Source organism: Eumetopias jubatus, unplaced genomic scaffold (assembly GCF_037043125.1).
Source record: "Eumetopias jubatus isolate StellerSeaLion01/CBP00866 unplaced genomic scaffold, mEumJub1_p1.0 scaffold_3, whole genome shotgun sequence".
Taxonomy (NCBI): domain Eukaryota; kingdom Metazoa; phylum Chordata; class Mammalia; order Carnivora; family Otariidae; genus Eumetopias; species Eumetopias jubatus.
In genome coordinates this window covers 118,103,742-118,129,852 of record NW_028274809.1, presented here as the reverse complement: position 1 = coordinate 118,129,852, position 26,111 = coordinate 118,103,742, and the positions used below count along the sequence as shown (strand labels likewise).

General features: G+C 40.9%; 1 protein-coding gene across 1 annotated transcript in view; it reads left to right on the top strand.

Moving 5' to 3' along the window:
* The first annotated feature begins 678 nt into the window (after positions 1-678).
* Positions 679-26,111, top strand: part of MIPEP (mitochondrial intermediate peptidase) — a 175,871-nt gene continuing 150,438 nt past the window's right edge. Inside the window, exons 1-8 of the mRNA XM_028107728.2 lie at positions 679-993; positions 2,704-2,877; positions 6,246-6,334; positions 9,350-9,436; positions 15,473-15,536; positions 19,738-19,920; positions 20,465-20,621; positions 25,809-25,857. Coding sequence (XP_027963529.1) covers positions 805-993; positions 2,704-2,877; positions 6,246-6,334; positions 9,350-9,436; positions 15,473-15,536; positions 19,738-19,920; positions 20,465-20,621; positions 25,809-25,857 — 992 coding nt within the window. The 5' untranslated portion in view covers positions 679-804. The remainder of the gene's footprint in view (positions 994-2,703; positions 2,878-6,245; positions 6,335-9,349; positions 9,437-15,472; positions 15,537-19,737; positions 19,921-20,464; positions 20,622-25,808; positions 25,858-26,111) is intronic.

The following is a 26,111-nucleotide window of genomic DNA, read 5'->3' as shown; positions in this document are numbered from 1 at the left end:
GCAGACGGGGATGAAGTTGAGCAAGGTTAAGCCTCCCATCCTGGACAAGAACCTGGCCCTGGCTCCAACTGTGGCGTGATTTCCATTCATTTAGGGGAGGCTAAGCCTGTCCAGAGCCCCCAGCCCTTTTCCACACTGGCCATCCTAAACCCCAAATCACAATTCCTTCTCCGCCTCCTGCCCCCAAATCTTCTCATTCCCCTATGGTTGAGTGAAGGTTGCGAAGCCCTCCCGCTACAAATTTATATTGTAGATTATTATAACAAAATTTACAAGTCAAAATAAAGGAAGATTCACTGATAGGTAGTGGAGTCGGTTCCACACAACCATACGGTGCAGCCACACCGTCTATTTAATTTCAACCATCGTTTAGAGTGGAGTCCGACAGAGTCGACGAATGTCACCAGCCCTGTCACGTCGGGGAAGGCACTCAGGCGCCGTTCACTGAGCGTTCACTGCTCCTCCGAGAAGAACTCACCCTGCCTCGAGACTGTCTGTCCCGCTCGAGTCACGTGGGAGAGAAGAATTAAACTTTGGCGGGTCCTTAGTTCAGGCACACGGGGGCGCAAGACCGCAGCGTCTGCCGTGAAGGAGGCGGGGCGACGCTTTTGCCCTCTGGACGCCGACGTGCTCACGTCCTGAGGGCCTCGAGCCCCGACCCGGAAGCACTGGCGTCACGTGGCGTGGCGTGGCGTGGCGTGGCGTGGGCCGCTGCCTTGGAAACGTGGCGCGCGTGCTCGCGGCGGGAGCTGCGGTGCAGGGGCGGGGCCTCGCGGCGTGGGAAGGGGCTGCTCTGGGATCAAGATGCTATATGCTTGGAGGCTGGGAGGGCACGGACTCCGGGCAGCGGCTCTATGGCCGGGGCGAGCGGGCCTGGGCGGTCTCGGAGCCGGAATCCGGGCCCGGGAGGTCAGCACCAGCTGGTCCCCGGTGGGCGCTGCCTTCAATGTCAAGCCCCAGGGTCGCCGTCTGGACCTGTTCGGCGAGCGCCGGGTGAGCGGCGCGGGAGGGGGCTCCACTTGTCCACCCGACATAAGCCGGTTCTTTCTCCGAGTGGCCAGCAGGGATCTGGGCGGGGTCCTTTGGGTCTGGGAGGAGCCGGGCAGCGAACCCACTTTGTACGGTAGGGTGTCGTTTGCGCTCTTGGTGACCTTGTCCGTCACCTCCTCTTTGAGGGGCTGGCTTAAGGGAGCGGGGCGGCCTTTGTTGGTCCTGTCCCCAGAGTGTGGGCCCCAGGACCTGCCTCTTCGTGAGCCCCTGCTCCACGTGAACTCAAAATAGTTCATCTCGCCGGTGGCGGTGGATTCCGCCTGGAGGGTCCCGCCCTCGCCTCACACTCAGACCAATCGCGACTAAAGTTCACTTTTGCTCCAGCCCTACACTTGAGCATTGGAGGCCTCGCCCTGCAGTTCATAGGGGGATCACATAGCCCTGTAGTTACTAATACCATTGATGCTCGAAATTCCGTTCTTATTTTTTTCCGAAGTTTTGGGCTCTTTTGTTTTATAACACAAAACTGTTGAGAACAGTCTCATTTCCTATAATGAGATGACATTGATCACGTTGATTTCTTCCTCCAGGAAGTCACTGACTGAATTCTTTGGTTGCTATTTATTTTCTATCTCCGCACACCCAGTGTGGTATCTGGCATTTCCTAGGCACTCAGTGCTTATTGAATGAATTAAATGTGAAAGGAAGGCGAGCTTGAAAGGGACTTACCTGATGCCCGTTCTACTTTGCATTTGCGGGTTTTATCCACTTCAGGTTACTTTTATTTTTGCCTGTTTAATTTATTATTCATAACATTGCCTTTCTTATAAAGAGTCTAGGACTTGGTTACACCGAGCCTAGTGATGTGTTTTCTTATTTGATCTCTGTCATTAGCTTTGTTTTAAAAGTATTCTTGTATGAAATTTGCTACACCAACTTCCCTATGGGTAAGTAACAATATGGTTTTAACATAATTAGGGTGAGGAGGAGAACGACTGCCTATAGGTACCGAGTAGAAAGATGAAAAAGTAAGCTTGGTTTTGGGTGGATGAAATATACCCAATTTTAGCTTTATTTTTCTTTTGTATATCATGATTTTAGAACTGATAACAGATTTTCAAACATGTGAATTGCTTTTTGATTAAACAAGAACAACAAAAAACCCCAAAGGTTTATGTAGTTTTTTGTCATTAACCATAACTAGTAGTCTGACGTTTAGAATTCCCATCCTCCAGTATGAGGAGGTGTGTTGGGAAATGAAAAATAGTCTGTACTTGAATCAAATTAAATCAGTGTAAAGAATCTAATTTGGTTTTGGTTCCAATTCTGCTCTGCCTGCAACTGCCTTTTCTTCAACTTCATCATTTTGAAAAGACGTTAATTTCATGTATCCCTTCTTGCAGAAACAGTAGGCCTTATCAGTCCTGAAAGTTTTAACCTCTTGCTGTTTTCAAAAATCAGCATGTTAGTCATCTACAAAGTGGCTAAGCTGGATGTTGAACCTTTATCATTCTATTTTTGTTTTTTATGAAATAATTAAAAATTCCATTCTTAAAATATTCGTAGTTTATGTGGAATGATGCGGGGAATGTGAACATGGTATCTGTGATCGCAAGTATTATAATGATAGGATACACCAACGAAAACCAAGATTTCCATTATGAAAAAAATCATATTTTTAGTTACACATTGGAAATACTGTCTGGATTGCAGGGTCTTTTTGGAGTTCCTGAGCTCAGCGCCCCAGAAGGATTTCGGATCGCACAAGAAAACGCCCTGAGAAAGGCAGACTTGCTCGTGGAGCGCGTGTGTTCCATGCCACCTGGGCCCCAGACCGTGCTCATTTTCGACGAGCTTTCTGATTCCTTGTGCAGGGTGGCCGACTTGGTAAGATGCTTGCTGTAAGCCTTGAAGCTACCTCTCTGTCAAGATGTTAAAATTTAAGCTAAGTTTATTAGGTTTAATGTCAGAGACTAGGGTTCAAAGCATCTGGTGTGTGGTTTGGCAACACCTAGACTCACAGCGTCTGAGCTATTTGAGAGCTGTTGGGTATAATTTGTTATAGTGGGAGTAAGTCGTTAGGAATGGGGAAAAAACGTATAGGAAATGGTGAAATGTAGAACTTGTACTTTAATATGTGTAGTTAAGAAAATACACATGTGATGTATAATCAAAGAACGATTACTCATATGCAAAGAGTCTTCATTTGACAGATTTCTTCATTCATGAAAACTTCTACCAGAATTTTAAAAGGACGTTTACCCGTACATTTACAATAAAATTAATCTTATGAAAAGCCAGTTTTTATAAACCTTTTCAGGAATGTCTTTTCCGATGACAACTAAGGTTTGGATATGAAACTGATTGTATTACAGACTTCCTTTTTTCATATTCTGAAGCAGAAATAGACATGTACCTAGATCTCTTCACTAAGAATCCTATTGCTGAGATAGAAGGCATGATTTTTTTTATCTGTCCCAAAGAGCCACCTCCTCATTAGTCATGTCAGGGAAGGCAATTATAGTAGTGTACATAATCCAAAATTGTGAACCCTCAGGATCTTGTCAACTTGGTATTGGACTGTATATAGCTTTCTCTTCACATTCATTCAATATTGAATCACCACCATGTTCCAGGCACTGTTCTAGGCACTGGGAATGTCATGAATAGACACACAGTCTCTGACCTCATGGAGTTTATATTCTGATGTTAACTTTTTTTTTTAGATCTTTTGAAGCACCAGACCCTGGTAAGAGGTTTGCCTGGTTTAACCGAATTAATCTTCTCAGCATATCTCCCATTTTCAGATGAGGAAAGAAAGGCAGTAAGAGGTGAAGTGATATACCCAGGGTCGCTTAGCCATTAAGTGGCGGAGCTGGGCTCAGAGGCCAGGCATTGTGGCCACAGAACTCATGCTCTCACCTGCTGTTCTGTACCTTCTACATGCTGTTTGGTTACTTAGGGTCCGATGAATAGGTCTTCCTTACCTTGGAGAGGTCGGAGAGTCAGTTAGCCTCCCCATTTTTTAAAAAAGTATTTATTTACTTTAAAGATTATACAGTAAAATTGATTCCTTTTTGGGGATGGTACAATTCTATGAATTTTATATTCCATCACCCCCAAAAAGCCCCTGTATTATAGTCAGTTCTCCCCTCTTACGTCTGGCAACTACCCATCTGTTCTCCATCCCTATAGTTTGTCCCTTCTAAAATGTCAGATGAATGGAATCATTTGCCCTTTGAGAATGACCTCTCTCACCTTGCATAACACTTCCCCATCTTTGCTGTTCCTTGATTGGAACATTTTTCCCCTCCCATACAACCGAATTGAGCAGAAACACCTTTCAGATTGTCATGCAGTCACTGTGAGTTTCCCCATTTTAAGGAAATTGATAAAGTATCTTAAACGATTTTTCCCAAGAGTAAAGTGAGGTGTGTTGCAGTCTTATTGTAGTCACTTCTTGGTTTTGTAGGGTCTTGGTTTTGTTCTGAAGTGGGTGCATAGCAAGCACCTTGAATGATGGAGGACACAGGAGGTGCACTGCCCGGGGACGCCTCACAGTGACCTTCTATGCTTAATTGTGTCACTAAAACCTGAAAAGGAAAATATTTGTCAGTGAATTTCACTTATGTTCCATCAAGTATTGGTTTAATTTGTTGGTGGCTTATTTGTTGTCTTAGCCTCCATTTTAATTAAGTGGTGTTCCAGGATTTTTTTTTTTTTCACATTTTTGCTTTTGCTTCTCACTAAGAGATTTTAACTCTATGCCTCATAGCTTGTCCTATTTTTGAAGATTTTTGTATTTATGAGGTATAGAAATATCTCATTAAAAAAGCTCTAAATGTGACTTATATGTGGAAATCGTTGGGTAAAAATATTCAAAGAACCTTCTTCCTTTTGAATCTTTAGGACTTTACCTGCCAGTAAGATCAATAGTGTAATAAGGCAAGGATTTTATAAACTGTTATTTCCCACCAAATGGTCATTTGGTTTTGCTTTCTTTTTCTTTTTTTTATATGGTTGCTATGTAACAGTATTGTTTTCTCCATCACTATTACAATTGAATTTTTTTTAAAGATTTTATTTATTCATTGAGAGAGAGAGATCGAGAGAGAGTGAGAGCACAGCAGGGAGGAGGGGCAGAGGGGGAGGGAGAAGCAGACTCCCCGCTGAGCAGGGAGCCTGACGCAGGGCTCTATCCGAGAACCCCGAGATCATGACCTGAGCTGAAGGCAGACGCTTAACCAACTGAGCCACCCAGGCACCCCATAAATGAATTTTAAAATGTATGCTGGTATTTTGAAATAAATATTGACTGTAAATTCTGCAACATGTAGATTGGTAATTTATATAAATTGTAAATTTTACATAGCTCATTTTTCAGGTGCTTTAGTACTAATGTTATCTTATTGTTACATCAAATATATGAAACTATGGATTTAAATGTTTTTACATTGAAAACTAATAATAAAATTAGGAAATTTTACCTTGTAGTGATTTTATTTCATACTATAGTCACACATGTTTTCTTGGAGAATGAAGACTGTAACTGATATTTTGTAGTTTCCTTGCATTTTTCTTTTGCAATATACTGCAATTAACATGAAAACTAAAATCTGGTTTTATGTGATTTCATTAAAAATAAAAATTCTAGCTCAGTTTAGTCTAAAGTCAGTATTGAAGCCACTGCAACACTGGTAGTCGTGAGTCATTTCAGCTGAGACTCGGAATTCATATTTATTAAAAGGCCTATAAAGAGAGAATGCACCTTTGTTTTCTGCACAAAGGCTAGAAAGTAGTTAAATCAGCCTTGAAACTGTGTTGTCTGTCAGTTGAAAAAAAAAAAGCCTCTGTTGTTCTCTGGAGTCAGGCAAACATGTGAGCACCATACTGCAAACAATGTTAGTTAGGAAGTTTTAGAATATTTGAAATAAGATTCTGCTTTTTTGAACTGTAGAATTAGGAAGAATTCACTTGGTGTTTATATTTGAAGGAGAAAGGCTTTTCTAAAATAAGGTTAGTGGAAGTATTTTCTTTGGAATGAAACCCACTTGATTCCAAGGAATAACAGAGTTAATAAATGTTCAGCAAGAAGCCGCCTAGCCCTACTAGTTTAGGAAAATGTCAGTAATGGAAATGCATAGGGCCAGCCAAATGGGACACTTGAAAGCCCAGGTTTTCATTTTTACCCTCAGATCTTGGAAGAAAGCTTTCCATCAAACTCCCTCTTGGTTTTTGTCTTTCTTCTTTATTAGGCCGATTTTGTGAAAATTGCTCACCCTGAGCGCGCGTTCAGAGAGGCGGCGGAAGAAGCTTGTAGAAGTATTGGCACCATGGTAGAAAAGTATGTTCTGCTCCCCTTCGTTAACAGTCTCGGGTGACGTGGTCTTGTGGATTTGTGCTTGAGGAAATTGGTCTCCAGGGCTTGTCCCCGCAGGGTAGGGATGCCCAGTGCCCAGGGTGGTGGGGAAGAGGGAGGGCCCTTGGGGCAGGCCCCTGCGTGCTCCTCCCTGGCTCCTGCAGTGTAATGAGTTGTTTATCTGTTTGTTCATCTGTTCTATCACTTAACTTCCTTGCCTATAAGTGAAGTAGTAACATGATTTGCCTCTTAGAGTTACTGTGAGGAAAATGAGATAATAAAGTGCTTCTAGGGGCATCAGGTGCATAGCAAACATCTACTCTCCTTATTGTTGTGTACGTTCAGTGAGAGTTTTTCAGTATCTCAGTGGCAAGTTGGAGTTTCTTGATTATCCTCTGATTAAACTGCTATTGCATCGATGGCTGTGGGCCAGAGACAAGTAGCCTTGTGGTCCCTTGGATCTGGGGTGGGGAGGGGTAGTCTAGGGAGATCATAAAACTCTCAGGGAGGGCTGAGGCAGGCTGGGGCTTTGATGAAGTGAGTTATTTTCAAGCAATCTTGAGGTAAATTTAAATATTTTAAGCCATTTATGAGAGCTCGAAAGTGCTGGTGAAAATGACTTTGAGATGGACGGTGCCATATTCAAAAGCACTTAGTGTGTGACGCCATGCCAGAAAGGGTCGCAAGCCAGTGAGCGCGGCAGGGCTCACCTGGCAGGAATCTACAACTGGAAACCATCGGGGAAGACTTCCTGACAAACCAGAAGTTGGAGGAGGAGCATGGTGGCTTTCCTGGTTTGACAAGGCCCGCCTTAGGACCTGACGCGTCTGGAGATACTGCTGCTGTTTCTCCCCCACCGAGCATCATTTGCTCTCTTTGGGACAGTGCATGTGATTTCTCTTACAGCCGTTGAAAACCAACTTGTTTACTGAGATAAAACTGGTCCCTGCACACTGCAGACGCCAGGCATGAGGAAGGGACTGGCATTGGGGGCTCCTTGGGAGAAAGAGCATCGCCCAGGGAAAAGCCCTAGGAAATGCGTCAGAGCTGTCAGGGTGCCTGCCTGGGGCACCTTGAACGCTGTGTCGGGCCTGACTTTAGTAACAGCTCTGGAATAATGGATGTGGGTTCTTAATTTTGCGGGAGGACAACAAGGGAACCGTAATTGGTAGCGAAGTATGGTCAAGAGGATCTGTGCAAGGTCTTCACTTCATCCTGGAGAGCATTTCCATCTTCCCTTCTTGGCCACGCTCCAGCTGCTGCCCTGAGGCCCGCCGAGGCCTGGGTCAGGCGTGGGTCAGAACCCCGAACTCAGGGCCTTCACCAGAGAGCTTTGCTCTTGGTCCTCGCGGAGCACCTTGACTCCTTTTCTCGTTTAGTCTAGCTGAATCGTATTGTAACTGCTGCGGGTGATCTTTGAAAAACAGGCGGATTTCAGGTGCATGTGTAGAATTGATTTATTTCCAGCAGTGGAAGTAAAAGCCCCAAATTAGGTGTGTTTGTTTAGAGCTGATGCCAGATCTCATGACATAAAACATAGTGTGGGAGATAGGCTGAAACTTCTGAAGAGGATACAGTGCAGGCTGTCTCTGAATGCCTGTCCTTTTGACAGGTAGTAGCTCATAGGGGGAGCACGCCTGGAGGAAGTAGGTGCCCACATTGATGTTCTCCCCGTTTACTGGGATCGCTGCCTCGGAGCGAGAGAGGGGGTATGCCTGCCCTTGTTGTTGACAGTTTTCCCACTGGTGCTGACTGCCTCAGTTCCCTTGGTCTTTGGGGTGGCCCATGAGAACTGTAGCAACAGGAACTCTTGGATTTCTACAAAGCTGCAGGTTTTTGATGATGCACTGACTAGGGAACCTAACCATCCTTGAGTTCCTGAGTAGGAACGGGCAGATGGTTCTTACAGCCTTGCCCTACCCTGAGGATCCACCAGGCGGGGAGCAGATCGTATCTAAAACCAGTTCACTGTTTAGCCCCGAGAGTGGCAGGACTTTCTGGCATCCAGGGAAGAAAGAACTCAGGATCTAGTAATGGGAAAGTGGCTTGGGTTGAGGGCAGAACTCAGGTTGGGGGCCAAGGGCAGGCTGGCAAGCTATTATTTGTTCCTTCATAGGGGGAGCATCTTATTTAACCCTAGGGTGACCTGAAATCTAACAAGCTGGGGAAGTTCAAATACTTGCCCAAGTTTACACACTGGTAGTAGGGCTGGTGTTGTAACTCTAGTGTGTGACCCCAAAGCCTGTGTCCTTGAGCTCTCCTTGTGGTATGGGCCTGCCACTCTGGCCCAGATGGGCAAAGGTTACCTGGCGTATAGGTCCTTCACTTTGTAGATTTTTTTTTTTAATTTTATTTATTTAATTGACAGAGAGAGAGAGAGAGAGAGAGACAGCGAGAGAGGGAACACAAGCAGGGGGAGTAGGAGAGGGAGAAGCAGGCTTCCCGCCGAGCAGGGAGCCCGATGCGGGGCTCGATCCCAGGACCCTGGGATCATGACCTGAGCCGAAGGCAGTCGCTTAACCGACTGAGCCACCCCGGCGCCCCTAGGTCCTTCACTTTGGAACTGCGGAATCTTTGTGTTCATCCTCCCCACAACCTCCCTCTTTTTGTATTAAATGAACAAACAGCCACCGGCCTATTGCTAACAACGAATTCTCAATGGCAGTGGGCTCACGTCACTCAGATCACCCGCTGCTGCGTTCCTCCCACTCCCCTCTCTCCTGTCTGCTCTTCTGGTTCCAGCTTCTGACTGTGGCTTTAAATTTATCCGTTACCTTTCAGAACACTTAGTACCCTGACACTTTGCTTAACGGACTGCCTGATTCTGTACTAACTGTGGTTATGCTATTTCTATTCCAAATGAAGAAACAGAACAAAACCCCAAACCTCTGGCCTCTGGGCATGTGTATGCTAGGATGTGACACCATTCTCTTAATGTAAAGTTAAAAAGAAGGTATTAGAAAATCATTTAATTTTTTTTTTTCATTTGTAATTTTCTAGGTTGAACACAAATGTGGAATTATACCAAAGTTTGCAAAAATTGCTAGCTGATAAAAAACTTGTGGATTCCCTTGATCCAGAAACCAGGTACTTACTCCTTTGCATTCATTGTGGTTGTGACTCTAGAGGCAAGATGGGAAGACCACCGCCTCCCCCCGCCATATCTCTGCACTCACACAGCTCCCCTCTGTCTGCAGTGTTTCTCCCCAGGTATTGACATGACTCTGGCATTTTCTTTAGGGCTTCACTCAAATGGTGTCTCCTCCTCTTTGGTACCAGGTCATGCTCCATCTTCTTAACCTACTTGTGTTTTCTTCTCGGTCCTAATCATTTCCAGCATGATCTGTTTGCTTGGTTGTTTCCATCCCTCTGCCTTGCTAGACGGGAAGCTCCTGGAGGGCAGGGACTTAGTCTGTTTTGTTCAGGGCTGCATCCCAGCACCTGCAGCAGTTCCTGGCCTGTAGTAGGTGCTTAAAGGAATAACTTCCTGTAAACATTTACACTTAGCTTCATGCTTGAAGTTCCATAATTGATACCACCAGAAGATAGAAGCAAATTGATTTTATTGACTGGTTGGATGTCAAGATTCTTGAAATGATTTCCTGTGGTTCATTCGATTACCTTTATTATTCTGAATTGAAAAGGCTGAATTTCTAAGTCAGTGCATAAAAACATTTGATAGAGGATTTTGGATACCGTATTTCTTTGCTCAAATATATTTATTTATGATGATTTTATAAGTTTGTCATTAACCCATCTATATATTACTCGTCTCATAGCACAGAGGTTAATGTTTTCTCTTACCTGTTTTTACTTATGTACTTTTTTTTTTTAAGATTTTATTTATTCATTAGAGAGAGCGCGAGCAGGCGGTAGCGGGAAAGGGAGAAGCAGGCTTCCCGCTGGGCAGGGAGCCCGATGTGGGCCTCGATCCAGGACCCTGAGATCATGACCTGAGCCGAAGGCAGTCGCTTAACTGACCGAGCCACCCAGGCGTCCCACTTACTTACTTTTTATTTATGGGACACTTCTTTTCACTCCTTGATTCTCCCTCCTCCTGCTTCCCTCTCTCCTTTCTGTCTCCATATGTGGCTTATGACCCCCACGTGAAGCCCCATTCTGCAGGGATCAGTTGGTACTGGAATCTCGCTGTTCATCTGATGTACGAGTACCATGCCACATGAATTGCGCAGTAAGGCTGTCTTGGGGGCTTATTTTCACCTGGCTTCTAATATGCAGATATTGGTTTGATCTTACTTCACTTCATTGATCCTGAGCCTTAGGATACTAGTAAAGCTAGCTATACCATCAGAATAGTTTGCCTTTACTATACGTTTAGGCTTGATCATGATATTGTCTTCGTTAGCAAACAAGTAAAAGTTGAATGCCTGCTCATTGTGATGGATTTGTACTCAACTGGTATTGACTTTGAGTAGAGGCAGTAGGTTATTCATAACCTGACTTTGCTAAAGACTGACTTTTCTACATTTAATGTAGAAAAATTGTAGTGGACTAGCAGACTATTTTAGGTGCAAAGGACGTGTTCTAACAGGATACATAGCTCATTTCTAGATGTTACTAAAAATGCCAAGAGGATTTTTAAAGTAACAAAATGATAACTACATTGGGAAAAGTGAGCTGGGTAGAATATCAGTATTCTAGAAAGGAAAGGTAACTTGGAAGTAGGAGGAAGAAGAATTTGAAGAATAATTATTGAAATATCATGGTACTTGTGCATCATTAAGTGTTGGCTAGCATCCAGAGAGAACCTTGTGTACGGTAAAGTGTAAGACAAGGAATTATAAAGTGTAAGGATAAAACAGAGAATTGTAGATTTAATAAATTATCTTGGCATAACAAATTATAAAAGAAATGATTTAAATTGAGTAGATCATCATCTTAAGCTTTGATACATTCCTTGAAATACTAGTTGTATGAGCTATTCAAAAAGTATGCCCAGAAGGGTCCCATTAGTTAAGTTTGGAAATCTGACACATTAATGTACTTCCCCTCTTAAAGAGTTTTAGTTTATTAGAGTCTGTGAGAAGCCCAACTATAAAGAAACCGGTTTTACTTGGGTTTTTCCAAAACCATTAAGAGCTTTCTTGTATGCAAAGAATTAACAAACACATCATCTTCAGAAAATATAATGGAGGGAAAATCCCAGTCACAAGAGCAACAAAAGCTGTAATACACCGTGAAATAAACTCAGAAGCACAAAGCATGCAGAACCTCATCACTCCTATGTGCGCGCGCGCACACACACACACACACACACACACACACACACACACACACACACACACACACCAGGAAGCATGAAAGATGATATTTAAGTGATGAAACATACCATAATCTGAGATAAGAAAGAAGAAAACGTCAGTGGTGGTCTCTACTGGTCTGTAAGTTTAGTGCTATCCAATCTATAAAGAAGATTCTTTTGTTGTTACTTAAAATGGTTTTGAAGTCATAGACAATAAATGTGCCAGAATAGGCAGGAGAAATCTGGTGAGAAAAGTACTAAAAAGGGATTTGTACCGGATAGTAAGACATTGTAAAAATGCCGTATTTAAAAGAGCATTATACTTAAACCAGCATAGTCGATTAAATCAATGAAAGAAAAGAGAAATTCAGACAGTCACGAATATATGTAAGACTGTATTTAGTATACGATAGAAGTGTCATTTCCTACCAGTACAGAAAGACGGTTTTCAGTAAATGATGTTAGGCCAGTAGATAACTATTTGGGGAAAAAAGGAGATTACTTAAAGATATAAATCTTTAAAAAAAGAAATCATGAAAGTATTGACAGAGTTGGAAGGTGGGAGGTCTGTCTTCTCATGATACCAAAGTCAGACCACCAAAGATTGATTTGATTATATAAAAACTGCAAACTTTGGTATCGCAAAACTTTTCCACATTCAAAGTCAGAATACACAATGGGACAAATGTTACTTACATAATAAAAGCTTACTGTCTTTACTGTGTTAAGAGGCCTTACAGATTACTAAAAAGCAAACAGTGGATCTCCTTATAGAAAACTAGGTAAAGGATTCTTTTTTGTGCAACTCACAAAATAAGGAATAGCGGACACATGGTCATTAAACTTAGAACAGTGTAACAAGTGTAACACTGGGAAAGTGGGAAGCAGGGGCTGCACACGCTGCCTCTACTGTTAGATGGCTTTGGGTGGATATTGGCTCCTTGACTCTCCAGGTCTTGTTTTCTCCTCTGTAAGAAGAAAATAACAAAGTATTTCAAAGGATTATTATGAAGTTTGAATGAAGTAATGAAAGTAAAATGCTTTGGCAGTATCTGGTACATAGTAGGCATTCAAAGAACGGGACCCTACCATCCTTAAAGAAAGAGAGAACAAAGAGCCCTTCACTTAACAAAGCTGAAACGGCAATCGTGTTTTATGGCTTGGCTGATGGGTCCTCTCTGGTTAAGTGTAAATTGATAAATATTTATGGAGGACACCTTTTTGATCAATTTAATTTCTTGGAACGTATCCTAAGAAAACAAACAAGGAGAAAGAGATGTATGTAACAGGGATTTTTATCTTAGCGTGGATTACAGGAGTGGGAAAAATGAAAATATTATAATCCATACGACCAAACATTACAAACATTAAAAAGCCATGTTTTTGAAGAGTATTTAAAGAGATAGAGAAATGTTCAGTGTTTGTGGTATAATTTTAAAAGAAAAAGCAAGATAAAAATCTTTGTTAGTTGGCTCCCAGTTATTTTGAATAAGTAGTACAACATACTCAGAGTAGATTGGATAGAAGCCAAGGGAAGGTCTTTCTTGTTGTTGGTGTTAGCCACAAGTTCATTGCCACCGAGACAGTATCTTTATGAGACCAGAGATGCTGCTTCTGCCTCTGCTTCTCAGGACGGGTCCTGTTGCATGTCCCCCACCAGTCCACCTGGTCCAGGAGCCAGAGGAATTGATGTTTCAGTGTGAGGGAATTAAGTGCCCCTTACGTCCAGTCAGAAACTCGGCAAACATTTTTCAAGTATCCACTGTGTGCTGGGCACTGTGCTAATTTCTCTAACCTTATCTTACTTAATTTCACATGTTCTGCATAGCCTTAAAAAAATAAAAATAAGCAGATTGGAGGGAAATGTAAGAATTTTAATAGTGGTTATCTTTGGTGAGATGAGTGATTTTCATTTTCCCCTACATTTCTACATAAAGCTGTTAAACAGTAAATTTATATAATATAATAAACTTACATTATATAATACATTTCCATCCCCCTTTATCAACCCCTGTTATCTTTTTTCCCCTCTTACTAAAATAAACAGAAAATGCCTTTGCCTGAAAAGAGAGAGCGGAATGTGTTTTAGGTTAACTGTTCAGGAAGGGAGATCACCGTGAGGTAGAGATAATGGGGATATTTAAGGGGCTTGAGTGAAGCACTTTACATTATTTAAGAAAGAAGGTAAGTGGCTAAATTATTAATGTCTATTGAATTTTCAGAATTTTAGAAGAACTTTAATTCTGTCCATTCAAAGCATACTGGCACAATAATCAGGAAGATAAATATACCCTTTATGAAAAGTCAGAGAAAGCCAGGAGAGTAGATCAAATATTTGGATAACTTAATTCCAGAAAACTAGTAGTTTTAAAAAAATTATTATTGACAGAAAGAGGTGTAACACATGAAATTGGTTCCAAGCATGCAGCAGGATTAAAGAGAAAGAAAACAATTCTCATTAGCCAAGAAACTCAGCTTCCGGCACAGCATCAAAGAATTTAATATTCTAAGTAGCTGCTACTAGTTGGAGGAAAAACTGAAAGTCTCATGCAGTAGGCCTTTGAAAAATTGTCCAAGTGTACACTGTTTAATGTTTTTAATTATTGGGATTTGGATGGAGTTGAAATAAATAAGTAATTATCATGGCGGCATCCTCAGGTTTGTATTCTCTGAATAAAGGAATAAGTTCCTACATGTAAAGCAAATCACTATGATTTTTCATATTCTGCAATACATATATTGACTTTTTTAAACACTGGTTGAAGCTATTTTTTGTTCCCTCTTTGCTTATTATACTTAAACATCCTTATAAAGCATTTACAACCCAGTTCATGACTTTCCATCATAAGGCTCCAGTAAAACCTTTTCAAAAAATTCTGTGTTCGCCCAACAATTTTTTTAAAAATTAAGTTTTTAATTAATTAATTTTTTATTGTGTTCAGTTAGCCAGCATATAGTACATCATTAGTTTTTGATGTAGTGTTCAGCGATTCATTAGTTGCATATAACACCCAGTGCTCATCCCAACATGTTCCCTCCTTAATACCCATCACCCAGTAAACCCATCCCCCCCCCACCCCTCCCCTCTGTAACCCTCAGTTTGTTTCCCAGAGTCCAGAGTCTCTCCTGGTTTGTCTCCCTCTCTGATTTCTTCCTGTTCAGTCTTCCCTCCCTTCCCCTGTGGTCCTCTGCACTATTCCTTATGTTCCACATAGGAGTGAAACCATATGATAATTGTCTTTCTCTGCTTGACTTAGTTCATTTAGCATAATCCCCTCCAGTTCCACCCATGTCGATGCAAACGGTGGGTATTCATCCTTTCTGATGGCTGAGTAATATTCCATTGTATATATGGACCACATCTTCCTTAACCATTCGTCTGTTGAAGGGCCTCTGGGCTCCTTCCACAGTTTGGCTATGGTGGACATTGCTGCTATGAGTTTGTTAAATAGAAATCGTAAATGCTATTGGAGCCCATGGCAGAGGCCCCTAATTTGGTTGGTAGTGGAGGACAGCCTTCAGAGAGACCTCACAGTGGAGGAGAGGGTGTTTCATGAGGTGCCAGGTTAATCACTCCAAGGACTTCTGACCTTGAGAAGTCATCCTGTAGGGATGGAGGACTGGAGGCAAGGTTACCCAGTAGGACTAACTATAGTATATCAGCTGGATGTTTTGCCTTATTTCTAAGATGTTAAGTTCCTGGTTCAAACGAGGTGTGTGTGTGTGTGTGTGTGTGTGTGTGTGTGTACACATTTGGCTTTTAGGGAGTACAGTTGAAAAAGTCCAATTTATTTAACAAGAAAGTGATTTTGTTAATAGTTATTATTACCCATTATAACCTGGGTTCGTTTTGTTTATAGGCGAGTGGCTGAACTGTTTATGTTTGATTTTGAAATCAGCGGAATCCATCTAGACAAAGAAAAGGTGACTCTTTCCTGTTTTTTCCTGCTCGTTTTACTAATATTTAGTTGGTATCTTTATTGCTACAGTCCTTGTATGTTGCTTAAATTTGCATATCATACAAACTTTAGGTTGTGTTATGAAATTCTATCATATTTGAATATAGTGCTCTCTGGAAGTTTGTCTATTACCCATGAAAACTCAGAATTAAGAAATTACTTGAGACCATTGGGGTGTTTTAGATGTCGTGGCATCCTAGATGGGTGATAGCAGGAAGGAGAGGCAAGTGATTGGAAAGCTGAGAATTTTGAAGATTGAGGTCTGGAAGTGGAGGTACAGGGAATATCACTGAGACCTTTACATAAGTGTACTTATTCATATTCTACATGTCTTTGACAGATCCACACAGTTTTGTTCTAGAAGCAGGAGACAGGGCTTATACAATGTCTACCCTGGAATAGGAGGGACCGTAGACATTGTTCAGACCCCTCCTTTCACAGATACGGAAATAGAACAAAGTGATTGGTTCAAGATCCCTTCCTTAGTGTCCAGAATGTCTAACTCTGGCCACTTCTCTTTCTAGAACACAACATCCTAAGAAACTGAATCCCTCATTTCTATATTATGCTCAGGGCTGGGAGAATGGGGGTGACTTAACCACCACTGAAAGATCCACCTGCTCCATAGTTATCTCCCCTACTTGCCTGGAGTCTATTTCGGTTATGTTTTTTTTTTTTTTTGTAGGTATGTTTCTCCTAATAAATAGAATATAAAGCCACTTATCTATTAATAGAGATTAGTTTATCAGAGTATGTTGGAAAGTAGAGGTCAGGGTCTTGGGGGTATTATCTTTCTGCAATAGATAATATCATTTTGCTTCGTCCTGGGTTTGAGTAATGCTGGGGCCACTTGCACACCGGTGTGTTTACGTGGCTCTAAGGGCTCAGCACAAGACTCCTGACCTAACTCTGAGCTACACAGGCCGCCAGCAGTCCCCAAGGCTAATAGGCTCTACCGTACATTTATGTTGTTTAAAATGGACACATTGGCCCCTTTTCAAACCAGTTCTTTATTACCACTTCTCTATATAATGAATCCACTAGTCTCTGAGTCACTCAAATAAAAATTAGAGGTCAGTTCACATTTTTTATTTCCCATACTTCCACGTCTTAATTAGTGACAAAGTCCTTGGATTGTTTCTGTAGAGCTCCTACATCTGTCTGCATCCCCAGAACAGCTCGCCTTCAACCTTATCACCATATACCTGGGCTGTCCGAAAGGTCTTTGTTTTCCTGACACTCAGTATAATTAATAGTGATTAAGCATTTGCTATTTGAAGCACGTATTTCTCATCAGATCTTCATAACGGCTTTGAGGCTGTTTGAGTATTATTATCATTCCTGTTTCGTAGATAAGGAACTGAGGTGCCTAGAATTTATGTGATCTACCCAGGGTGACAGAGTTAGTAGGTGGAGGAGGCTTGGACTCCAGAGCCTGCTCAGCTGTCTCTGCCCAGGTTTTCTGCTGCTCAGTCTGACCTGTCTGTGAACCTGTCTGGAAATCAACACAATTTAGAATGTGTTGATTTCCTTAAAATATTGATTTGATCATTACTGTCCCACCCAGAACCTCTCAGTCACTTTCCATTGCCAATAGCAGCTGATAGGTAACAAAGAACACGCATGGCAGTTCTCTTCCAGCCCTCCCTGTGCTCCCCTGTAACTCGTTACACTGGCGCCTCTCGTATGTGGCCCCGGTCCTCCTTCCCCTCCCCTGTCTGCTCACCAGGCCTGCCTGCTTCACACCCCCGCTAAGGCCTCATCCTCAGATCACTGTGTCTGTGAAGCTTTTATCCCCCAGGGGGAATTTTGTATTCATCTGAATTCCCATTTGACTTTTTATGCATATTGCATTTATCTTTAAGGGCCTGTTACTGAAGCTGTTCCTACTGCATTACTTATCTAAATTAGGGGCTTCTCAAGGACCAAGAATGCTGGTCATGTTTTTTCCAGTTTTGGCCTCAGCAAATACCAAATGACCGTATGACGAATTGTAATAATGCATAGTGGAGAATAGTAGAGTTGCTAGGAGAGAATCTAGGTGAATAGTCTGGTTATTTTATGTAATCCTCAGGGAAGATGTTTTTGAAACTTCACTCAGAAGTGTTATGTGTCAAGGCAGGGTCTGTTTCACCAGCATTGAACCTGCTGCTTTTACTTCTCGAGTGTTCTTAAGGATAGCTGCCTTTCCTGGCGCCCACGAACATTAAAGATGCAAGTAAAGTAAACCTCCCGAACTTCTGTCTCTTAACTTCTGTGTCTGTTCTCCAAGGGCCTCCACTAGGGACAGGATAAAAGGAGACATGTTACCCTTTTTTAAAAGAGAGGTCTTGAAAGAAACCCACCAACGTAATGTGTACAAATTATATAGGCCTGTATATTCTTTCTGTATTCTTCCCAGGTTATTTTTTATTTAATTTTTAAGGTCTCATATGAATGTAACTTAAAAGTTTAAAAGGAATAGAAGTATATGTTTTTTAAGCAATCTTTTGATAAATAACACAACAATTTCATAGAATTCTTAGAGTTCAGAGTACTGCATCTTTATCTCAGAATGGTGAAATGCTATGTGCCTAGGAAATTGGTGAAGGCAGGAAGTAAACCCAGTTTTTAATTTTCTGGGGATTTTAACAGGTGATAAATTCTTTGAAATAGTTGTATCACTTTTTTTTTTTTTTTTTTCCCAGGGTAAAGGCTTTGGGGAATATTTTTGGAACTATAGTATAATTTCCAGATCTTTTACCTTTTTAGTTATTCCACTGATTACCATTAGGTGGCGATAAATGGCCATAGTAGAAACAAAATAGGTGACGAGAAATCTGGACTATAAAGACGTTGGAGTATCTGAAAACGAATTTTTCCCATGAAGTTTGAATTCTCTACATTGTGAATTTTTTTAAGTAGGCTCCACACCCAGGATGGAGCCCAACGTGGGGCTTGAACTCACAACCCTGAGATCAAGATCTTAGTTGAAATCAAGAGTCGGATGCTTAACCCACTGAGCCACCCAGGCTCCCCTATATTGTAAAGTTTTTGTTTGCTAATATATACTTAAGTTTTTTCCCAACATCTTATCAAGTGTACATTCACATCTTAAATATCTTTTAAAAAGTATTAGTGCTGCTTAACCATTCTTTAGGGTCATAGTACAATTTAGAATGTGTTGACAGCTAGTGATCCCCATCCCAGAAAGATGTGCATCTCATTTCACCTGAAGTCCATCATGAGCACAGGTCCAGATTCCCAACTACTTTTCTAGTAACAATAACTGCAAATTCACCCTTGTCCTCCAGGAAACCGGACTGATGACATGGACTAGTTTATGTTTTCTCCAAAACATTTATGGCGCCCCCTTTGATAATACACGTTTTCTCAGGCGATTATATGTCCTAAGGGTGTGACTGCCAGAACAAACCCCCATGGGTGTCCCAGCCACATCATCGTCAGTGAGTCGGCGGGCTGACGGGTGCCGGGCACGGGGCTGGAAGACGCAGCTCTGCCCTATGGGCTCTGTCTGGCTCTGCTCCCCCCAATCCACTGCTGTCCTTCTGTCGCTGCTCAAGTGTCTGCAGCCTCAGAACTGCTACAGGGCAGCCCCCCTGGATGTTTACTATACTCTTGTGAAGACCTGCAGAAATTCTATTGCTTTCCCTCTACCTTTTGGTCTCATTTTTTAGGACCCAGTATATTTTCAGATTTGCCCTTCAACTTGTTCTCTTTAGTCTACAAATACTTATAAGTATCATATTGACTAGATTCAACTACCTACTGTTCTCCGGTTCACTTAACTAAGAGGTTATCTTTGGGGATAGGGAAGGATTCTGTACTTCCCAAGTATTGCTAATTTCAGAGATTAGTTACATAACGTAGGCATAAAATAGAACTCTAGAATTTACATAAATCTTAAAGCATAGAAACACTATACAAACTGTTAGGATATTAAATATCTATCAAAAGTAGAATTAACATACTACTTAGAGTAAATTACTATGTATTTATGGCACAAACAATATACTCAATGTTCATTTTATTTAACATATTTAGTATCTCATTCAATTAATTTAACCATATATGTTGCTTTACCATCCTTATAGATGGCCGATTAAATCAGTTGTTAACTATTACTTTCAATGCCTTTAAATAACTTTTACTCCCTCCACATCTAGCGTAAAAGAGCAGTGGATCTGAATGTGAAAATCTTGGACTTGAGTAATGTATTTCTTATGGGAACTAACTTTCCCAACAAGATTGAGAAGCATCTCTTACCAGAACACATTCACCCTAACTTTGTAGTCACTGGAAATCATGTCATAATTGATGGTCTACATGCAGAAGCTCCAGATGACTTGGTATGTGCATTCCACTCTTTTCATAGTTTAGCTCCCGTCTGAGTGTTGCTACTGTTTTAACCGAAAATTCAGTGGTAATGTAATCATACCTTTAAAAATACTTGAGTGTTACTAAGCCCTAAAATTGGACTGCGGGCTTATTAATTCCATACATGCTTTGAATGATGAAAATGGTTTAATCATTCATGTCTCATCAAGAACTCCTCATGTTGAAAGTATGATAAATAGCAATTGACATTTGAGACTACTCAGATTCTTAATGCCTGTAGTCTTCACCTGGTTAAAGGTGCTTTATAACACATGCATTGGGTAAAAGATTGTTCCACCATACCCCATAACAGAGAACTCCAATCAAGAATGTGTTTATATCCCATACTAGTTTATGAATCTAAAAGCTTTATTCACCCTGTATAAACCCTTATTTTATTTTTAAAGCAATGATCACCTGTAAAATAGAGAAGTGAGAGTTAGCCTACATTGTCATTGCATGGGCCTTTGTGTCATGGTACCTATTATACCTTCTAACATTTCATTTTAAATACAGGTTCGAGAAGCTGCTTATAAAATTTTTCTTTATCCCAATGCGGGTCAGTTGAAATGTTTGGAAGAATTGCTCAGCAACAGAGACCTTCTGGCAAAGTTAGTGGGGTACTCCACATACTCCCACAGAGCCCTCCAAGGCACAATAGCCAAAAATCCAGGTAAGCTTGTTCACCCAACTTTTCAGAACAAAATAGGATTTTTGTGAAACTGAACTTCTGATTTTATTTTATTTTTTTTATTTTATTTTTTTTAAAGATTTTATTTATTTATTTGACACACAGAGAGAGAGAGAGGGAGAGAGCACGAGCAGGGGGAGCGGCAGGTGCGGCAGGCAGAGGGAGAAGCAGGCTTCCTGCATGAGGAGGGAGCCTGACGTGGGGCTCGATCCCAGGACCCTGGGACCATGGCCTGAGCTGAAGGCAGCGGTTTAACCAACTGAGCCACCCAGGTGCCCCTGAACTTCTGATTTTAAATAGCTATAAATCAGTGTTCTCTTTTTAATATACTCAGAGATCCATTTATTGAGATTTTCTACATCATTACATAGAACTGACTTCTAAATAGAGCTAATAGTTTGGAATATATTCTCTCCAACCCCCAAGGTAATTTATTTTTTATGCGTGTTTAGAGTTAAGTCGTGCTTAAGTTTTACACTGATGCTAATTTCAATTGTTTTCATTTTAACTCAGCTAGTTTCTGTGGTCAACCTAGCCACATTGGTTAGAATTAGTGTGAAAGAGGAGGAAAGATCAATAAATCTGTTGAAGACAGGGTTGAATATAGGCTCGGGCTGTAAAAACACGTAGTTCTATAAACCTCCTTTTTAGAGAGAAGAGTGCTGGATGGGAGGGTTTGTGTTAAGTGGGGAAAAAGCATCCTGGGGTTTATTAGAGTCTTGCCTTGTGCTCTGTTGAGTTCTTTATGATTTAGAATGTATAAAAGAAAGCATTATACAATAGTAATAATGTAAGTGTGTATAGTAAGTTTTTTCAAAGGCATATGAAATTCCCATCATAGTTCAGACACTGAGTCAGGAGTAGGGTAGTTGCGATGGTAGAACTGTTCAGATTCAAGATCTCTTTCAGAGGTCAAATCTACGAGACTTAGTGATGGGTCGAGAAGGAGTAGGAGATGGCGTGTTGGGTACCCGTGGTTTCTGATTGTGCATGTGGGTGGACATATAATTCACGGATAGAGGGAACGCTAGAAATGAACTCTGTCTAGGAGGAAGATCACATTGTTAATTCTGTTCTGTCATTATTCCTTCCTTGCTTATCCCTTCTCTCTCTAGTATGTTCCTATCTTCTCCAAAGTATTCTTAAAAAATGGCCATTTCTTTTGTAAATGCCTATTCCCTTGAGCTATCAAGGCTCTCTGTGAAACCACAGGCACAGCACACTCATTCCTTTGCTCACGTTCTTCCCTGTATGGGGCACAGCTCCCCTCTCCCAATCTGTCTGATGAAATCCTATAGATTTTCAGTGCTCAGCTCAAAACCTACCTCTTTCACAAAGCCTCTCCACTTTTCACTTCCCTTAGACACCCTTGTCTGTCAAACCCTTCAGTGCCTACAATTTGTTTCACCCCATTTAACTCCTAAATGGATCTTATGTCATTTTGTGTGTTTTTCTGTGGTCATTGTTGTCATCAGGTTGTTACAATAATTTATTATTATTATTATTATATGTACAGTTGATCCTTGAACGACGAGGGGCTGCTGATACCCCCCAACTGGCACAATCGAAAATTCACATGTAACTTTTAACTCCCCCAAACCTTAACTACTAATAGCCCACTGTTGGTGGGAAGCCTTACTGATAACAAATGGTTGATTAACCCGTATTTGATATGTTCTATATATTATATGCTGTGTTCTTACAATAAACTAGGGAAAAAACGTTATTAAGGAAAACGTAAGAGAAAACACATTTATAGTACCATATTTGTTGAAAAATATCCTTGTATAAGTGGACTGCACAGTTCAAACCCGTGTTGTTCAAGGGTTAACTATAATAATAGTAAGATGCTTACTCTGGCCCATTATTTCATTTAATTTCTGTGCAGCTGTGTGAGGTAGATGTTTGTATCTACCTCATAGGATAGAAACCCAAGGTTAGTTATAGTGCTAAAAAGTGGCAGGGCTGAAACTTAAGCCCATGCTCTAAATTTATGGTCTTTATAAGCTGCTTGAGACCAAACAGATGATGTAAAAGACATCATCTTCATTCTCTGTTTTCATCCATTGATTCAGCAAATATTTACTGAGTGCCCACTATATGTCAGGTATGATCCTAGGACAAAGAAATAAGTCAGTATGTAAAACAGATAGAAATTTCTGCTCTTGTGTAATTTATATTTCTATAAGGGAGATAAGAACAAAATACATAGGTAAGGAACACAGTAGGTTAATAGTTAATGCAAGTTGTGGAGAAAACTGAATGGGGAAGGGGATAAGGAATGTGAACGTGTGGTGGTGGTGTTGGGTTTTAAACTGAGTTGCCAGGGAGGGGCTTGCAGGGCATGTGAGTGTAGATTTGAAGGAGATGCAGGAATAACCCTATGGCTCACTAGGGGAAGAAAGTTCCAGATGGACGCACAGCAAATGCAGAGGTCCCTACGGTAGCTTGACACGTTTGAGGAAAAGCAAAATGGGCAAAGCGGTGAGTGGAGTGAGTGAGGGGAGTGGTAAGAGGTGGAGGTAGACGAAGAAGGGGCTGTGTTCAGCAGGGCTTTTCCTCCAGTGAGATCGAAAGTCATTGGGGGGTTTTGAGCAGAGAAGTAAGGTGATCTGACTTAAATTTTGCTGTCAGGTCATATGCTGCTGACACTGAGATGGACTGCAGAGAGGCAGGGGTGGAGGAGAGGCCATGTGGAAGCTGTTTTGCAGTAATCACGATGAGAAGGATGGCAGCTTGACCAAAATGGTAGCAGTGGAGGGTTTTGCAATGTGTCCGATTCTGGATATGTAGCATTTTGAAGGGGAACCAAGGTTTTTAACCTGATTAACTGAAGAGACATAGTGAGTTATTGCTAACTAAGATAGGGAGGACTGGAGCCTTGGTTTGGTTCAAGTTAAGTTGAGATGCCAATTGGTGTTCACATGGTGATGTTGAGTAGGCAGTTAGATGTGTATCTGTGGAAATGAGGAGAGTGCTGAGCCAGAGATATAAATCTGGGTCTTTATTTATTTATTTAAAGATTTATTTATTATAGAGAGAGAGTGTGTGTGAGTGAGGGAAGCACAGGGAGAGGGAGGGAATCTCAAGCAGACTCCCCATGGAGCACAGAGCCTAACGTGGGGCTCAGTCTCATGATCCTGAGATCATGACCTGAGCCAAAATCAAGAGTTAGACGCTTAACCAACTGAGCCACCCAGTTGCCTTTGTGTCTTTATTTAAATTCATGAGATTGTATGAGATGTCCAAGGGAGTGAGTGCATCTAAAGAAGAACAGAAGTCTAGGAAGTGAGTTCTGGGGCCCTCCAAGTTTAGAAGGTCAGAGATATGAGGGAAAACCAGTAATAGCCACCAAGAAGGAGCATGAGTGAGAGAGGAGAAAAATGAACAGAGTGGGTGGTCCTGGAAGCCTCATGAAGTGTCTTGAGAAAGTGATTAGCTGACTCAAATGCTGAGGGCAGGTGCAGTCTGAAGAAGGTTGAGGATTGAACACTGAGGTGAGCAGTGTGGACTGGAGGTCCCTGGTCCTGTAGCAGCTAATGCCAGATTTCATCACCAGTGATTCCATTGCTCACTAGGTGGTTAGTGTGGTCATAGTTTGGAGTTAGGCTATTGTGCAGTCACATAGGATGTGACTTGTGTCCTTAAGGAATTTAAAATTTAATTGGGGAGATCAGTTATATAAAGATAAGTAATTATATAGGTCATTGTCTTCTCTGTGCCAAATGAGTGGTACATACAGACAACACAATACTGTAGGATTTTAGGAGTTCAGGAAGTTTGTCAGATGCATGTGTGCTTGTTGAGGGTTTCATGAGGGAAGTGAAACTGGAAATCGGAGGTGAGGGAATGGTGAGCTTTCAGCAGAGAGAAGGAAGAAGGTAGGATATAAACAAGGGTTAAGGTGGGCATTCATGTGACAGGTGAATTAGGAAATAATTTTCCAGTGAGGCATTTATTGATTTTCATGGGCTTTCAGACTCATTCTTTGTAACATGACAATTTTTCAGGTAGGTTATTTGAGGTAGATTTTTCATATTTAAGATAGCTAGAAAAACAAAAATGGGTGAAAGTGAGTAAAAAATGTTTAGAAATAAAAAGCATGCACAAATGTACTTGAAAATACTTCTCTATGGCAGCTGATATGATATCCTGAAATAAGATTTCATTTTTAACGAAATAATGGTTTTTCTCAAAGGTCTAATACCATTTAATATGGTGCATGAGGCAGTGTTTTCAGGATTACTATATACAAGGCTTGTTAAGGATCGACAGTGGCAGGAAACCCCATGGCTTCTTGGTTTAGGTTAACCCCCATTCTTTTCTCAGGCTTTTATTTTACTCAGAAAGAAGATAATTTAAATTGGAGATGGCAGGAAACTTAAAACCATATACAAGATTATCTGGAAAATATAGAAACAGTGTTTGTGGCAAACTCTAAAATACATGTGAAAGCTCTCTATACATAAATCAATGGCAAAAAGTGGTAAATTAAAAAATACACATGAAAAATTCCCTATCATGGGAAATAATGATAGTTGCACTATCTTGCCTTTATGAGTTTGTAATAAATATATGACGACTATGGCTGAAGTATTTAAGGACTTAAAAAAAAATCCTAGCAGAGGTTAAATTTCTAACATTCTAATTTTGGCATATTTTGTTTTGATATTGATCCTGAATAGATTATTCTCAGCTGTAGATAAAAAACAAAAATAGTCCAGAAAAACATTGATTTTTAAAACCCAATTTTTAGTGAATCATGCTTCTAAATTGTACTGATTTTTATGAACAAATCAGAGTCTAGCTATCTTTTTAAAACTCAGGATAAATTAGAAAGGTCTAAAAAAACTTATTTTTTCTCTTACACATATGAGTATATAGAAACACATTGAAATTTTGGATTCTTTTTTTTTTTGCTCTCCATTCATTCCTCACCTGGGGGATAATCGAAGGCTTTGGATTATTACTATTTTGTTTAATATGTTTTTTGATAAATTGATCATCATCATCTGGACCTATTATATTAGCAGCCCTGGCACGCTTTGAAAATGAGCACTTTAGTGGCATTGTAGTGCATAGATTATGACCATTGCATTCTAATTTTAACAGATATGTTCATTTTATTTTATGTAATTAAAGACATTTTCTTTTGGGTTTCATTTTTAGAGACTGTCATGCAGTTCCTTGAGAAACTATCAGACAAACTTTCTGAAAGGTTAGTTTTTATTCTACTCTTTAGAGTGTGTATCATGTGGTTTTTTTAAAAGGAGACTTGATTTATAAAAAAATTAGGAGGTGACCTATTAAAAATACAAGTATGGGAATATCGGGTCAGATCTGTGGACTAGTCAGCAGGAGATTGGATTAACTATGAGGGATACTTAAAAAGCACATAGCTGTCTTCCTAAGGTGACAGTTTTGAAAACTTGGACTGTCCTCTCTGATGAACTAGTTCATTGCCTTAGGAAC